Source organism: Monodelphis domestica, chromosome 1 (assembly GCF_027887165.1).
Source record: "Monodelphis domestica isolate mMonDom1 chromosome 1, mMonDom1.pri, whole genome shotgun sequence".
Classification (NCBI taxonomy): domain Eukaryota; kingdom Metazoa; phylum Chordata; class Mammalia; order Didelphimorphia; family Didelphidae; genus Monodelphis; species Monodelphis domestica.
This window is the reverse complement of record NC_077227.1, coordinates 265,775,904-265,792,347: the sequence shown is the minus strand read 5'-3', so window position 1 is coordinate 265,792,347 and position 16,444 is coordinate 265,775,904. Positions and strand designations below refer to the sequence as shown.

The following is a 16,444-nucleotide window of genomic DNA, read 5'->3' as shown; positions in this document are numbered from 1 at the left end:
TCATAGCAGCAAAAGAATCCTTTGATTCTTCCCTACTTGATTCCTTATTGTTTTTCATTGGAGCTATTTCAAACTTCTTATGTTTTCCACACTTCTCCTTTTTGCCATTCTCTTAGCTGAGGATTGAAGCCATTCACTTTGATTCTGCTTCTCCCTGTCTCTTCACCTTAAATGTTTTTTAATATCATTCCCTATTCTTTGCTCATGTCCTGCAGATCTTGATACTGCCATAGCTCTTCTTTTCATCAAGATCAATTCCTTTGTATGTTTTCTTTGTTCCATCTCCTCTAGTAAATTACTCTTTGAACATCTCTTCTTTATCTAATCTCCCCTTTCTTAAGAAATCTTCACTGGATTCTACCATTCCCTTGAGCTATCATCCTAAATGTCTTTTGATTATCCCCTCTTCCATGCTTGAAATGCATTCCCTACTTTCACCTCTCCTCCTTCATTTCTGATGGGGAAGGCAACAATCTTTTAAGTATGTGCAAAATATAAAGATTACAAGGACATAGTTAGTTGAGGGGAATCATGAAATACTCTACCCAGAAGGTGATTCTTTAAGAGCCTATAAACTGGATTATAGTAATAATGACCTAACCACCATCCTCCCTCCCTTAACTAGTTTAATTTTTCCATTGCAAAACTTTGCATCATTCCACTGCTCAGAAATGTTTACTTTAATAAATAAAAGTTCAAACCAGCTTTCAGAACCCTATATTTTCTTGTTCCAATCTACCTTGACAACTTTCTTTCATGTTGCTGTGCCTCTTATACTCTATAATCTATATGAATACTGTACTGTTATCCTTTATATAATTCTTTATACTTGGAATTCCCTACCTCCCAAGGGGGAGGAATTGATTGGGAAGGAAGAGAAAAAAAACTCTGCTTTTTCATAAATCACAGGACCTTGGATTGGAAAAAACCCGATGGTTCATGGGTGTTCATCTATTCCAGCTTCTAGATTTATTGAAATCCTACTCATCCTTTAATTCCTAGCCCAGATGCCACCTTATTATGATGCTCTCCTTCATAACTACGCTAGTAAATGAACCAATCCTTCTCTGTACTATTAGAGTACATGATTTATCTAATAAATAGATTGCAAGTACAATATTTATAACACACTTAAATGTTTCAGATCATTCTGGGACTACAAAATATCCAGCATCCTCCACATTTTTCTATTAATGCAGCAAAGATGTGGGATAAGGGGTATTATTAATTTTTATTTTACTCTAAAAAGGAGATTGATTTTTCAATTATATTTTATCAAAGCATCATGTATTTAGATATCAAAGTATAGATTTTTTTTGAGAAATAGTATACCATGAGAGAATAGCTCAGTTAACATCACAAAGACTATACCACTGATAGTTTCAGGATCACATTTTGGAAAATGACTCCTAGTGATTAAATCTCTTTAGAACCTTTCTCTTTGTGATGAGAATTGTTTAAACCATTGGGTTAAATACACCCCCCCCCCCACACACACACACACACTCCCATAAGATTTTGATGAAATGTAACAGATATATAGGTGCCTCAAAAGGGAATAGGACTGCCAGCTCTTTGTAATCTAGTTTCTTAACCTTAAACTAGCAATATTATACTATCAATCTCTTAGTCTTATTTAAAACTTCTTTGTTTCCTCTGATTTTTGAATAATATAGCACAGTTTTTTGTTTCAAGAATTCTCTTTGGAATGAAACTAAATCATTCTGGTAATTTGAAAATACTTTGATAATAAATATTAAATCTTTTATATAGGTCAATATAAATTTTTGTTCTCTCCAGTGATAGAGATCATAACCCAAGTGTGCCTCTTGATTCCATGAAACTCTCCCTTAAATCTATCCCATGTAATCCAAGTAGTGTCCTAGAAGCCTTCTTGACATTGTGTGGATATTATTGTAGCATTGCAAATTGTTTTCCCTCTTATACATTTCTCTGTTGATACTATATAAATTCTCTTGCCTGGTTCCTTGTTTGTAGTGTTTCAGTTTGCTTATTTTATGCCTGCCATGCCGTAATCCATTCCTTTGATTGATTATAGTTTCAACTTTGAAGGTCACTTAAATGATATTTTCTTGAAAATTACATAATTTTTCATGCAAATGAGTTATATAAAGCCCTACACAGTCATAATCAGCAAATGGTTTAATTTGGTGAATGGGAAAGAATATTCATTACATTTTCTTATTTCTTCATACTTAAGACTTGATTATTTTTTAAAACCAAGATTTTATATTTTTAAAATAAATAATAACATTGTATTTTTTTCCTTAAATATTTAATAGCTCTTCTCCTAAGTTATCTGAATGCCTTCAGAAGAAAAAAGATATAATTGAACAAATGGAGATGAAGCTGGATACTGGTATTGATAGGCAAGTTGTATTGACAATTTTTTACTCTTTAATTGTAGTTTGTTGTTATTTTCATAATATATCAGTATTTATTTTTAATTCTTGGAAATTATTGAGAATTCATTCCTAATACAGTTGCAGTTAAAAGCTTTTTGATCATTTACTTCCTAGTTCTTTCTAAGGGCATCCTTCTCTTCCTTTCAAAAACAAACAAATAAAAAAGTCTTAATCTTCAATATTTTTTAAAAGATGATTTAACTTTCAATCCACATTTGCAGTATTTTTTACATGTATTTGAACACATAAGTAAAATGCTTAAAAAACATTCTTTGTATATGGTGATTGAGAAGGGAGTGAGAAGAGAGAACAAAAAAATTAATTTCATATTTGTAGTCTCTTTTATTCCACATAACATATCAAAGAAAAGAAGTAAAATATGTTAAGGACAAATAGATTGAATTAGTTTGAAAGACGTTTGGCTTAGAAAAACCTTTATAAGTTATTTCATTGAACCTACTGTTTTTACATTGGACTATAACAAACCTAAGGGAAACTATTTCAGTTTTAAGTTATCCTCAAAGCCCTATTAATAACAAACAACTGATGTCCTTTCCTCTTCAGACTAAGAAGAGGTCAGACAGTAAATATCTTTTATGTAACAATTTTTATATCCATATGAAATGTCATTAAGCCATTTCCCAACTGTCTTCCTCCATCTCCTAAGTTATCCTGCTTCTTTATAGGCTTTCTCCAAAGGCATTATTCTCTAACCGCTTAATAGTTTTGGCTGTTTGTATGCTATTTTACACATGCATGTTTTAAAATTTTCCCTTTTGGTGCTCTTTACATTTAAAACCAAAGTCAAAGATGCAGTCTGCCTGCTAATTAGATCAACTTCAAGTGATGGTCAGGTTGATGAAATAATTTGAAACTACATCATATACAGGATCTGTGTCTTTTAATCCATGCCTCTCCTAAAATGTGCCTCTCAGAACCAAATAGAGAATATCACTTATTTTGGTCATCATGCTTTATGATTGCAGCCTGTCACTGTTGATTATATAATGGTTAAATTGGGATTTTGACAAGTAAGAGAATTATAAAATGTAGTCACCGATTATTAACCCTTGAGTCTGGGAAACTATAAGCAGCTTTTAGCAATTTTGTTTAATTGGAATATTAGTAAAATGAGGGAAATGTGGAAGGGAAAGAGGTAAGGAAACTGCCTAGCCTACCCTAAATGTTAATTCAGTGAAATGAAGCTCGCTTCCAAACATAGTTCTAACCTTCACATGGGAATCCTAGTCACTCACCAGCAAGCCAGGCAGGATCCAGGCAAGGTCCCAATGCAGAAAAACCCTTGTAAGCTAAGCTCACCGAGGCAGCAATGGACCCAACAAGAAAGTCCCTGACTCCAAGAATCTCCAAAGCCGAAAGTCAAAGTCTCAAACCCGAAAACTCCAGTCAAAAGGCCCAAAGAGTCCAAAAGCCCCAAGGATCTGTCCTCCAAAAAAGAAGTCCAAAGGAGAAGATCCAAAGAGCAGAGACTCCAAAGAGGAACTCCAAAGGAGAAGCCTCAAGGAGAAGTCCCTTGGATAGGAAGTTCAGGATTTTTTATAGTCCTTTTTCCATGTCACTTCCTGTCCCCCACTTTACAGGAACCAATCCTAGTCTTTCAATTTGCCTAGGACTCCCTGGGGAGTGGGGGTAGGGGGGAGTGACCTCTGGAGTTGTTGCCCACTCTAGCAAGTGACTTGTGAATTCTCATATTTAGTGACTGATAAGGTAGGGGTACTTAAGTTTTTGATTGATTAACTTAAAAGTTGCTGATTGATAGACAAAGGGAGTTTGATTCACTCTTTGCAATCTCTCCTGTGATTCTTTGGGAGACTGGTCTCTCCAATGAATCATTTAACCTAACCAGCTTATACCTCTAAAGATCTTCTAGCTAAAGGTACATACAATATTGCATTTTCTAAGAGGAAATTGAAATAGTTGGAGATAAAAGGGAAATAAAAGAGAGAGAGCAAAACCAATATTTGCTAGGTATATTGACAAAAAGCCAAGTAGGGGGCAGTCCCCTTTGGCATAAGAATTTACATTCATACAGTGTAGGTTTCTTTGTGGCACTTTCTTCAAACAGTTCACTTTCTTGATTCAAAGAGTTAACAAGCTTCTTTTCCTGAAACTTTTCCCAAAAAAATTTAAGTCTTGCATTATATGAAAATTATACAATTGATATTAACTGTATCAATTAAAACTCTTTATGCTACTCAGCCAGATTTCCTCTTGTGCCTTATTTTTCCTTATATCTCCCAGGTAAATTCTCTTTTCTCTTCAAAAAAATAACATGGCTTTATTATGCTTCATTCTGATTTATAGTATTTATTTGCAAGACTCTTTACTTTGGAAAATTTGTTTACTTTATCATTTTAATTGCCTGTACAACTTTATTTTCTCTATCAGTACCTTCTTCTTGTCCCATCCCCTTTGAATATTTGGGTATATAGATTTACATACATTTAGAAGTTAGAGTTTAGTTAAGTCAACTTCATTTTACAAATAAGGAAACTGAAGCCCACTGAAGTAAACTGAAGTAAAGGTTCCTTTATTTAACCAAAGTCACTTGATAAAGGCAAAGCCATAACTAGATCCATGTTTTATTTACTCTTTCCTCTGATCTGTGCTGGCATCCATGCATTTTTTTCTTAAAAACTTTTCATTTTTTATTGTTAGCATCAAATTTTGATCAACAGAATCCTCAATAATTGAATTTACTTTATCAGTTCACCAAGAGGTGAGGAGTAAATCAAGGAAATAAAATGGAAATGCAATTTTTGTACAGCTACTGAACTATACTTACTAAGATAGAAAAGTAGATATTTTATAATGCTTTTTTCTGCAAAGATTGAAATTAAAAGATTTTCATTGTGTCTATAGGATAAATGAATAAGAGCAGGAAAGTTCAAACTTTGAAGGAGTGGAAGTGAACTTTTCTTATTTAGAAGTGTTCAGCATACTTCTTCAGTGATTTTCTTAATTATATGACAGTTGTCAAATTGTGCAAAAAATGATTTCATCTCTGTTCTAAAACAAGCAAATAATAAAACAAGTAATTTAACATTGTAGAATTATCCAATTCAAATGAACAATAGTTTTAATGTAAGGAACTTGAATATTTAAAAACCCAAATATATTGTTTCTTCTTTGAAGGACTCTGAATTGTATGGTTGGACAGATGAAGCATATCTTGACTGCAGAACAAAAAAAGACTGACTTTAAACCAGAAGATGAAAATAATGTTCTGATTCAATATACTAATGTGAGTGATGTTACCTATAGTTCCATTAGTGACTTATAGGTGTTTCGAAGATACTTTTGAAAGATACCATGTTTTTTTTTAAATATTGCATATTATGCTATAAAATTTTCTTTTATCTTTGAAATTAGAGGATAAATTTTTTTTCATTGGTCTCATAGACATTTCTGCATTATAAATGTACCAAATTTTTTCAGGCATGTGTTAAAGTCTGTGGTTATGTAAGGAAGCAAGTGGAAAAGATTAGGAATTCTATGGATGGGAAGAATGTGGACACAGTTTTGATGGAATTTGGAGTACGTTTTCATCGACTTATTTATGAACATCTTCAACAATATTCCTACAGTTGTATGGGTGGCATGTTAGCAATTTGTGATGTGGCTGAATATAGGAAATGTGCCAAAGACTTCAAGGTAAGCACAGCTACTAAACCTTGTAAACAAGTTCCAAAATGTGTCAATCCCACAAAATTATTATTAGCCTATTTTTTCTCTGATCACTATAGTGCTTATTTGTGTCTTTCTTAGATGAATGGTATAATGACTTTAAAGAAGTAAACTATTAGTAAAATATTTTGATTCACATTTTCTCAATATTTTGCTTGGCTGCTCAATTTCATTGAGGCCTTGCCTTTTTTCAGCTATATATACCCATGCTCTTATGCATAATGGGCATGCAATATGTATTATGCATCAAAAAAATCCATAAATTAATTAGTGTTTTTTTCTTTATTACATCACCATCTTAATTTCTTTACAGTACATTTAAAAATAATTCATGTGAAATTTTCAACTAAATTTTTTAAATTCATATTTAACTTTAGTCAATGAAAGGGCTCTTTTAATCAGACCTAGTTCTAGTCAATAAAATATTTCTGATTACACTTGATATTAGCTCTTTTTTTCAAAGAATTAAAATATAATCAGAAATCTCTATGTAAGTCTGAGTTGCTTTTAAATATTTTAATTTGCCAGAGACAAAATCCTGATAGACACTTTTCTTATGAAGGCTAAATAATTGAAAATAGTTCCCATTGAACTCATTCTCAGCTTTTTCATTGAACTAGTGATCATTCTATAATTTTTATTTAATTAATAAATAATTTTTTTCTTCTCTCTCAATTCAGATCCCACTGGTATTACAACTTTTTGATACCCTTCATGCTCTTTGCAACCTTCTGGTGGTGGCTCCAGATAACTTAAAGCAGGTTTGCTCAGGAGAACAACTTGCTAATCTGGACAAGAACATCCTTCACTCCTTTGTGCAGCTCCGGGCTGACTATCGGTCTGCCCGCTTGGCTCGGCACTTCAGCTGAGGTTGAGTTTGAAAGAGAAACTTGATGTACTTTGCCTAAGCCTTGATTTTTAGAAAGCACACAGAGGATTCCTTATAACTACATTTTTACAGGAAAATGACTATTCAGAACAATAAAGCAGCCATATTTAAACTCAAAATTTTATTGGGGTAAATGGAGACTGATAGTAGCATTTTGCAATTTTTTTCTCTAATGAGTTCAGCCAACTCTTGTATTATAAATTACTTGTCACTATTTTCACCCATGGAAGGTGTTTGTTTATATGGGAAGGCAAGAAAGATGTTACCAGTGTTCCTCTTTGTTCTTTATTGGATTCCATTTGGAGACTTTAACTATGATGTTTAGTACAGGTGATGGCTGACAGCTGAAACACATTTGTTCATCAGTTATTTATTTCTTCACTATAACCAATCATTAATCAAATTCTTTTAGGTGTGCATAAATAAATTTCCATAATCTAACATGTTATCCTACTTTGCATCATTTCTTCAACTTTTCTGAGATATGACAGTAACACTAAGAAAGCTGTGATAGATAAACTAAATTGATGAAGCTGTTTTCATATAGATATTAGTGAGGGGCCTATATTTGCTTTTGGCTTAACTCAAGGTTTACAGTATCTTATTTGGTACATAAATCTTTAATATGCCCTATCAAGAAATATAAGTAGACACCCCATTTTTAGATTTTGTTATTTTAAGGTATAAGGTGGGGGATATCTTTGTAGAAAGGACTATGTTTTTATTTTAAAATTATAAGGGAAATGAAATGATGAGATATAATTTAAACAGACGTGAAAATGTTCATTCTTAGAAGTAGTGCTGTTTTAAAAATTTCTGTCTTTAAAAAATTAATGAATATTCAGAAAGTCTGTCCTCCCTTTGAAATTGAATTGGAGGTTGATATTCAGCCAGCCAACTAATCTTTTAGACAAATTCATTAACAAGACTACTGTTCTAGTCCCCACAATTTATGCCTTCCTCAAGGTATTTCTGAAATGGATTCCTATTGTAGGTAAATGATTGAGACAACCTAACATAGTAATAGTAGATTAAAATACTTAGGATAGCTTTGGCACCAAGTGGAAATTTAGAATATATCTGAACAAATGCTCTTCTTAATTGAGCAGTGAGAAGACCTTCTATATTGGCCTATTTCAATCTCTGTATTCTGTTCCTAGTCCTTAAGGAGTAGAATATCTTAAATATTCAAATTACGTCAATATCCTTAAAAAACAAACCCACAAGCTTTTCCTATTTTCAGAAATATCTTCTGAAAAATCTGTTATTTCTTAAAATTCAGTTATCCTTACCCAAATTTTTGAAATTTCTAAACCCTAGACATGCATACAACGTGAGTCACTATTGACTAAATCTTCTTCATTTTTGTTCTTATCACAGTATTAACAAGGTAAGCAAAGGAAGTATAAAGTATGTCAGATTTTGTGAAAGCATTTTGGGAAGTTGGAAGCTTTGTATAGTTCTTCAGTTTCTTGGTGAAGACAGAGCCACAGCAAGTTTTGGGTACTAGACAAAGGCACATTTGTGTACTATTGCCATTTTAGAATGCTTTGATATGAATTCAAAGGATACTTCTGTTACTTAAATCCAACAACTTCAAAACATTGGTTTTAATGGCCATTTAAAAATCTTTGTATACTGTGTCAATTTGTAAACACCTCAATTATTAAATAAAACATTAGATGTCATTTTAAGACTTCAAATCATAGATGTGCTTCAAAATTATTTTGTATGTTTGAGTTAAAGATATAAAATGTATACTTATTTAAATATTGTTAGCTATATTTTCCATGTTTGAGTTTTGTGCAATATTTTTTGTTATCCATTTAAAGATAGTGACAGACAAACCCACAGTACTTAAAATTTAGACTTGTAAGCATATATGCTCAATAAATAAATTGCCTAATTTGTTTTTTTAAAATTTCTCCATTCTTTCAAATATTTTAAAATTCCATTCAGTAAATGATTTACTAAAGAAAAATTTTAAATACTTTTTCCTTTAGATTTCATAGCTTAAATTTTTCTCACTAACTTTTATTTGAAAGACAGGTTCTAAACATCTTCCTAATTTTGGAAATTCACCTTCTGAATATTTTTTTAAAGAAGAAAAATAAATTCATCTATATTATCCAAACATATAATCTTCATTATCTAATTAAAACTTAAGACAATTTTTCTCATCTTTCACAGCAATCACATTACTCTCCAAATAAAGGTTAAGAAAGAATATATACATTTAATTTTAAAATAATTCATATGTTTGAGTAGTAAAATTTTAAACTAAAAACACTCATTTGAACTTAAAAACTGAACAAATTTTTAGTAAGGTTTAGCTGTATACTATATATATATATATACTATATATATATATACTATATATTATATAATCTTAAAAGCATTAAATTAACTGCATATTTAAGTAAATTATTAAAAGCTTAAAAATGAGAATCTAAGTCATATATTTTCTGAAATATTATTTGAAGTGAAACAGTATCAAAAGTGGAGAACAACACAAGTTTAAAGAAGGTTAATCAGACAACACACTAATTGGAGGAGGCCTCAAATGATCGTGACTCATCCACTGATTTTAGAAAAGTGATCGTACCTTTTTAGAATAAAAGGATATGTCTCTCCTTAAAGATCTCTGAAGATGGAACCATCAGGTCTTTTTTCATAATAAAGTAGAATATTTTGAGCTCATGCTGCCTTCTCTGACAAATTAAAGATAGAAAAAGTAAGAGAACTGTTGGATGGTTAACAAATTTGCCCTTTTTTTTTTCAACCTGTTCCATTTTCTTTTCCCTCTCCTCTAAGTTGTCCCTCCATTATATACACAAATATTTTCATTAGAAATCTGAAAGTAGAAATATCTCCCTCATTTCGTGGCTTTGTAATCAAAAGTGTAGCATTCACACGTATAATACCTAAAGTGGAATTTAGTAGAATGTGAGTCTCAATCCAACCTTGAGGTACTGAAAAACCTCTCAATATACAATGTTATACTTATAAGGCAGTATTCAGAAATAAATCATAAGAGTATTAAAGCAGAGTTCTAGTTTCTAATCCTTTGACCTCTAAGAGCTTGTATTTGGCACCCTTTTGATCTTTTTTGACTGCCCATTGTTTATATTGCTATTGACTTACCATGTACTTTGAGAAAATATATCTTCCAAATGCTACTGATTTCTGTCCAGAATGCAATACAAAAATAAGTGAAATATAAAAACTTACCTGCTTTCATTTGAACCTTGCTCTACCTTAGAAGGGCTGGTCTGATATGTACCTTGGAAGAAAAGATAGTCTTTATTTAAGTAAATGTAAACTAAGCCAGAAGTCTATCTTCTCTCTGAAGCATGAATATCTTATACTGTCTCTGAAAAAAGTAGTTTCCAGCATGTACTTGAAGATTACCAGGTTGATCATACCAAGGCAACTCATCCCACATTTGAACCAAAATAACAAGTTGCTATTTTTTTCCTTATGTGAAATTAAAGTTGACCCCCTTGTTAGCTTTCACTTACTGGTTTTAGTTTTCTTTTTGGCTAAATAATAGGTCTAATCCCTCTTCCAAATGATTGACTTTCAAGTATGTGATGCTAATAATCATTCACACTTCACCTTCCAAATCTTCCTTTTCTCAGATTTGAATAACCTCAGTTCTTCTAACTAGTCTTTGTAATGAATGACTTCATATCCTCTTTAGTTTCCTGAACCAACTCTGGATACATTCCATATATCTTTTCTTTTGTTCCATTGATATTACATTTATTTTAAACATATTTATATTGCTATCTTTTGTTTTAAAATTCTTTTTTTTTTAAACCCTTACCTTCTCTGTATTGGTTCCAAGGCAGAAGAGCAGTAATAAGGGATAGGCAATGGGTGTCAAGTGACTTGCCCTGGGTCATATGCCTGACTTCTCTACTTCTATTTTGTGAAACACTCCTTAGCTTGTAAAATGAGATCTAAACTACATTCACTACTCATCGCATATGGTGGTTGTAAAGAAAGCACTTTGGAGGCTATAAAGCAGTCTATAAATGAAAGCTTTGTGCAGGTGGCTAGGCCTGTAACAAATCTGAGACAAAAACCTGTTTGGAGAATGTGAAGCTATGTGTGAACAAAAAAAATTTAGGCCCTTTGGAATCTGTTATTAGTTTAATTTTTGTTTCTTTTTCATTCATAACAAGCTGGGAGAATCAGATTTTGGGGACAGAATCAAAGAATTCACAAGCCCATTTTGTGTGTGTGTGTGTGTGTGTGTGTGTGTGTGTGTGTTGCTGACAATTCATGCAAAATACTTTTTTTTTCTCCATATAGTTCTTTACCCTTGCTGTCTGAGGGCATCAGCTTTTATGATAATCACCTTTTTTTTTTGCTACATTGTTACTTAAAATTATGTGGTAGGTCTTTGTGGAGTGAATCTCTAAAGTTGTATAGTTTACTTTATCCAAAGTCAATTCAAGTGTGAATATATAACATAAACTAGCAAACAACTTCAGAAGAAAAGCACTTATTCAGAAGGCTGAACGAGGCAGCAATGATGCATTACAAATATATAATTATTTGCACTAATATTTGAGCAGGTGGAATGGATTAGTACTTGGTCAACATTACACTGATTATAATGCGTTTTCCTATATTAATATGTACTGTGTAACATGTATTAAATTGTCATTTCATTCCAGCTAAGATAGTAATATTTATATATCTGTTTATATTATAGACAGTACTCAATTGAGCTAGTTTTAATTCAAAAGTTTCAGAGCAAAAATAATTTTACCTTCAAAATGACCTGACAGTTACTAGAAAATAGAATTATCAATAATTGCAACAAGTGGGATAGGAGTTAAGTGGGGGGGGGGGGGGAATCCCTCCTTTTGTCCTGCTATGTAGTGCTCCCTTACCCCAGTGTCTCTACCTCCCTCAGTATTCTGTCCTCTCTACAAGTCCTCTCATACTGCCCCCTTGCTGCTTGTTATTCTACCCTCCACCTCTAACTCCCTTGACCATTCTGTTAACAAAAGACCCAGCTCTCAAATATTTGGTGAGCTAACCTGATTAATATCATGACCAAACTGTTACTAGCTGTAAAAAGGTTAGTGTCTTATTTCTTCCAGGGCTGTTTGCATTTTAATTGGGGACTCTTCAAAACCAACTTACTTTTACACAAAGGAATGAAATCTCCAATGATGGACTTCATGACCAGCCAACTGAATGGAGTATTGGGGGTTTGAGGGAGAGGGGAAATGCCCAATAATTCACATCAGGGAGGCAGTTGCAAGATGCACCTATGGATTATTAGCCCATCATTTGTTGGGAATAATCCATTTTTTGTTGTTGCTGTTAAGTCACTGAAAAATAAGTGGACCATCAGAAGCAATTGTTTTAATAGTTTCTGACCTGGAGAGATAAAAAACAAGTTACCTCTTGGGTGTCTACTCTTTGCATGAATTACATGGCATTTAGATTTAGATAAGATAAATTCCATATAGGGTGTGATGAACAAAGTACCGAAATCAAGTAAAATAATGACGATGGGGTGATTAACAGTTTTGAAACTCCATTATTGTAAATTCTGAGGCATATCCAGTTTGTGCCACCAGGGGGAGAATTTATTTGTATTCAGCAAACACTAAATGTCTACTGTGTTTTTATAATAACATTTTCTGTTTTAACTTAGGACTTTTATGAAATTTCTTTTAAATTAAAAATGTCTTGAAGCACAGCATTCTTTACTCAGACACATCATTACCCTCAGAGGAAATTTAAATGTATTTGCTTTTATGCCAAGCAAAAATCATCATCATTATCATCAACTAATAATAATGCTGTTTAGATTCATGGTGTGCCACCTCCTCTTGGTACCCAAAACATTCAATGCAAACTCTTAGTTTGTAGACATCTACCCATGCATATACATCACCTATATGCCAAGAAAAATAACTGGACAATGTTCTTGACTCCAATGAATTCAGTGGTTTGGAGAAGATTTTTCCAAATAAATATCACAGTAAAAATAAGTAAGCATAGCTCCAAAAACCTTTTCCCTGAGGATATGTTTTTTTTTCATTTAAAATATTTTTTATTTTAAAAAATCTTTCCAAGTTGACATGATTCATTTTCTTTCCCTGCCCACTCCTAGAACCAACAAGCAATTCTATTGGGTTGTACAAATGTTATTATTTGATACCTATTTCCATATTATTCATTTTTACCATAGAGCAATGAAACCCCAAATCATATACCCATATACAAGTGATGTCATACATTTTTCATTTGCATTTCTACTCCCATAGTTCTTTCTCTCAATGTGAATAGCATTCTTTCTCAGATGATATGTGTTTTAAGATGCTGTGTGGCATTGTGGGAAAGAGTGCTCACCTAGAAGCTTGGGAAGCTCTAGATCCAAATACTGCCTCTGGTGCTAGTTGCATGACTTGGAGTTGGATCCCAGAGCCCCAGTTTCCTTTTCTGTAAAATAGGAATGATAATTCCAGTAGAACTTCCTTCATAATGTTATTGAGGATCTAAGGAGAAGTTAGCAAAAAACATCTCATAAACATCAAAGTAACATATAAATGCCATTATATGATTGAATAGTTATTTCCATTTATATGAAAGTTTCCCTTTTCCTGCTCTACCTTCCTACTTTTACACATATGCTCTTATCTCTAAAATTCATTTGAAAAATTGCTTGTGAAAAAAAAATTACTTGTGATACAACTTAGAAGATAGAGTTGGAGGAAATCAGGAAAAATCTTGGTTCAAATCCTGCTTTTCATACTAACTGTATGACCATGGGCAAGTCATTTACTTTTCTGAAACTCAGTTTCACCTACATCAGCTATAATATTTATCTCACAGTGCTGAGGTTCAAATGAGATCATGTAAATTGCTTTTTACAGACTTTAAAGCACACATATATGCCAGTTATTCATTCATTGATTTAATATTTACATTCTGCTTGTGTTAAGGTCTATTGGGCATTATCATTATTTGGCTTAGCATCATCCTATGTCAATTTAGACTTACTTATTTCTACTTTAGTGATTTTGGAGAAGTCACTTCATCTCTGAGACCCATTTTCCTCATCCGTAAATGAAGAGGTTGGACTAGACTGTCTTGAAAATCCTCTCCAGCTTCAGCTTTCTGGCATTTTTTGATGTGGAATATAAGTAAGCACCTTGGTGGAAAGCACAATAACTATATTTGAAGAGCTCATAGCAATGCCAGTAGATGAGCACAAGAAAAGAAAGTGACATCTGAGGCCACTTGAAAACCCCTAATCACCTGAGAACTAATGCCCCACCCCACATCAGATGCAGTTTTGCTATGATTGTGGTGGCTGCCTTTGGAGTGAGGAAAGTGAGTGATTTGCAGCTGATAAAAAGGCCCCTTCCAAAAACACAATCTTTCATAGAGACTCCCTCTTTCCACTTTTCTTAGGGAATTGTACTGTCAGACCAAAAAAACAAAAAATATGTGATTCTCCAAGAAATCTATCCTCCCAATCAGGACATGAGGAATGTCACTGCCAACAACAGTGGCCAGTAAGGGTGACATGTTGTGGCATACATGCCTATTTCCTCCACACCTTCAATTCATCTAGAATTGAATTTCAGTTTTCAGAAGGTTTCTTCCATGCTATTATAGAGAGAACGCAAAGTACTCTCTTCCTCTTTAGTGACTGTGATATCTATTATTTTTTTTTCTGTTTTGGTATCCCCCACATCCAACAGAGATTGCTTCCTCCTTAATAGATGTGATTGGAAAAAGAAATCACCTGATGACCTTGGACTCATCTTCAAATGATAGTTGTCTATTAGAGAGCCCATCCCACAGACTTCACCTCTGAGAACCCATGGACAATATATGAACCCAGTGGAGTAGCTAAAGACTCATAAAAGAAAGTTCTTAGCCCCAAAGTCCATAGTCAGGTGGTTTAACATCAGAAATAGATATGATTGTACCAGTGGAAAGAATTAATAATCAATAAGCATTTATTAGATGCTTACCATATGGAAGGCATTGTGCTAAGATAGCTAGGTGACACATGGGGAGAGTTTGTCTGGAGTCAGCGAGTCTCATCTTTGTGAGTTCAAGTCTGGTCTTGGACATTTAATAGCTATGTGACCTTGGGTAAGTCACTTGCCCCTGTTTGCCTCAGTTTCCTAATCTCTAAAATGAGCTGGAGAAGAAAATGGCATACCACCCCATCATCTTTCCAAAGAAAACCCTAAATAAGGTCATGAAGAGTCAGCCTCACTGAAAACAAATACACCAGGCACTGTGCTAAGATATATTACCATCTCCTTTGACCCTGAACTCTAAAAGCCATTTTTCTGTATGATTTGGAGCCGAAATACCTTATAATGTGTTGCTTTCTCCATTAGAATGTGAGATCTTTGACAGCAAAGACTGTCTAACTTTTCTGTTTGTAGCCCAACACTTAATATGATATTTTGTACATAATTAAAAAAAAAAAAACCTTACCTTCTACCCTAGAATTGATACAAAGTATATGTCCCAAAGCAGAAGAGTGGTAATTGAGGTTAAGTGACTTATCCAGGGTAACAGCTAGGAAGTGTCTGAAATAAGATTTGAATCCAGGACCTCCTGGCTATCTACTGAAACATCCAACTAACCCCATGATAAATTCTTAATGAATATTTTTTTTTCCTGCTATGAAACAGAATTATAGTAGAAGCTACCTTCCTTAAGGAGCTCCAATTTTTATAGAAAAAAAAAGATTCTCAAACATGCATTTCTGGGGGAATTTGGAAGGTCAAGTTGGATACTTGTGCCTCTGTCTTTTATGGATTATTAACCATTAAGACAGATTAGGAAGTCTGATCATAATTAAAGTTTTTCCTCTTAAGTCCAATTCTATTTCTCAACACCACTGGTAACTCAAAAAGGTCTCCCTAACATTATTTATAAAGCACTCTTACCAGAAGTTAATGGAATAGCAGAATTTTAGAGTTTCAAGGTACTTGACAGATCATCCTAGTCCAGTCCTCTCATTTCACAGATCAGGAAACTAACCAAGGCCCACTGGACTAAAGAGACTTGGTCAAAATCATATAAAACTGGAACAAACTAAAAAAAAAAAAATCCAGTTAGCTAATTAGCATTTATTAAGCACTTAAACAATTTTAATTATTATGGATATATACATGTGGTTTCCTCAATTTGTTCTAAGTCATCACTAGGTCTGGGGATAAGTATAATGCGGGTTTCTGACCAGGTGAAAGACATCTTCATATATAGAACTCTGAGAATCCTTTGGAGCTCTCTCTGCATTACAGTCAAACAGTCACCAGATGGGGCTGGGTGAGGGGAGAACTGATGAGAGAGAGAGAGAGAGAGAGAGAGAGAGAGAGAGAGAGAGAGAGAGAGAGAGAGAGAGAGGAGAGAG

At 33.3% G+C, this 16,444-nt stretch overlaps 1 protein-coding gene across 1 annotated transcript in view; it reads left to right on the top strand.

Annotated features, from left to right (window-relative positions):
- Positions 1–8,726, top strand: part of EXOC5 (exocyst complex component 5) — a 77,405-nt gene extending 68,679 nt beyond the window's left edge. The window contains exons 15-18 of the mRNA XM_056810799.1: positions 2,304–2,390; positions 5,583–5,691; positions 5,886–6,101; positions 6,815–8,726. Coding sequence (XP_056666777.1) covers positions 2,304–2,390; positions 5,583–5,691; positions 5,886–6,101; positions 6,815–7,003 — 601 coding nt within the window. The 3' untranslated portion in view covers positions 7,004–8,726. The remainder of the gene's footprint in view (positions 1–2,303; positions 2,391–5,582; positions 5,692–5,885; positions 6,102–6,814) is intronic.
- Positions 8,727–16,444: the final 7,718 nt, after the last annotated feature.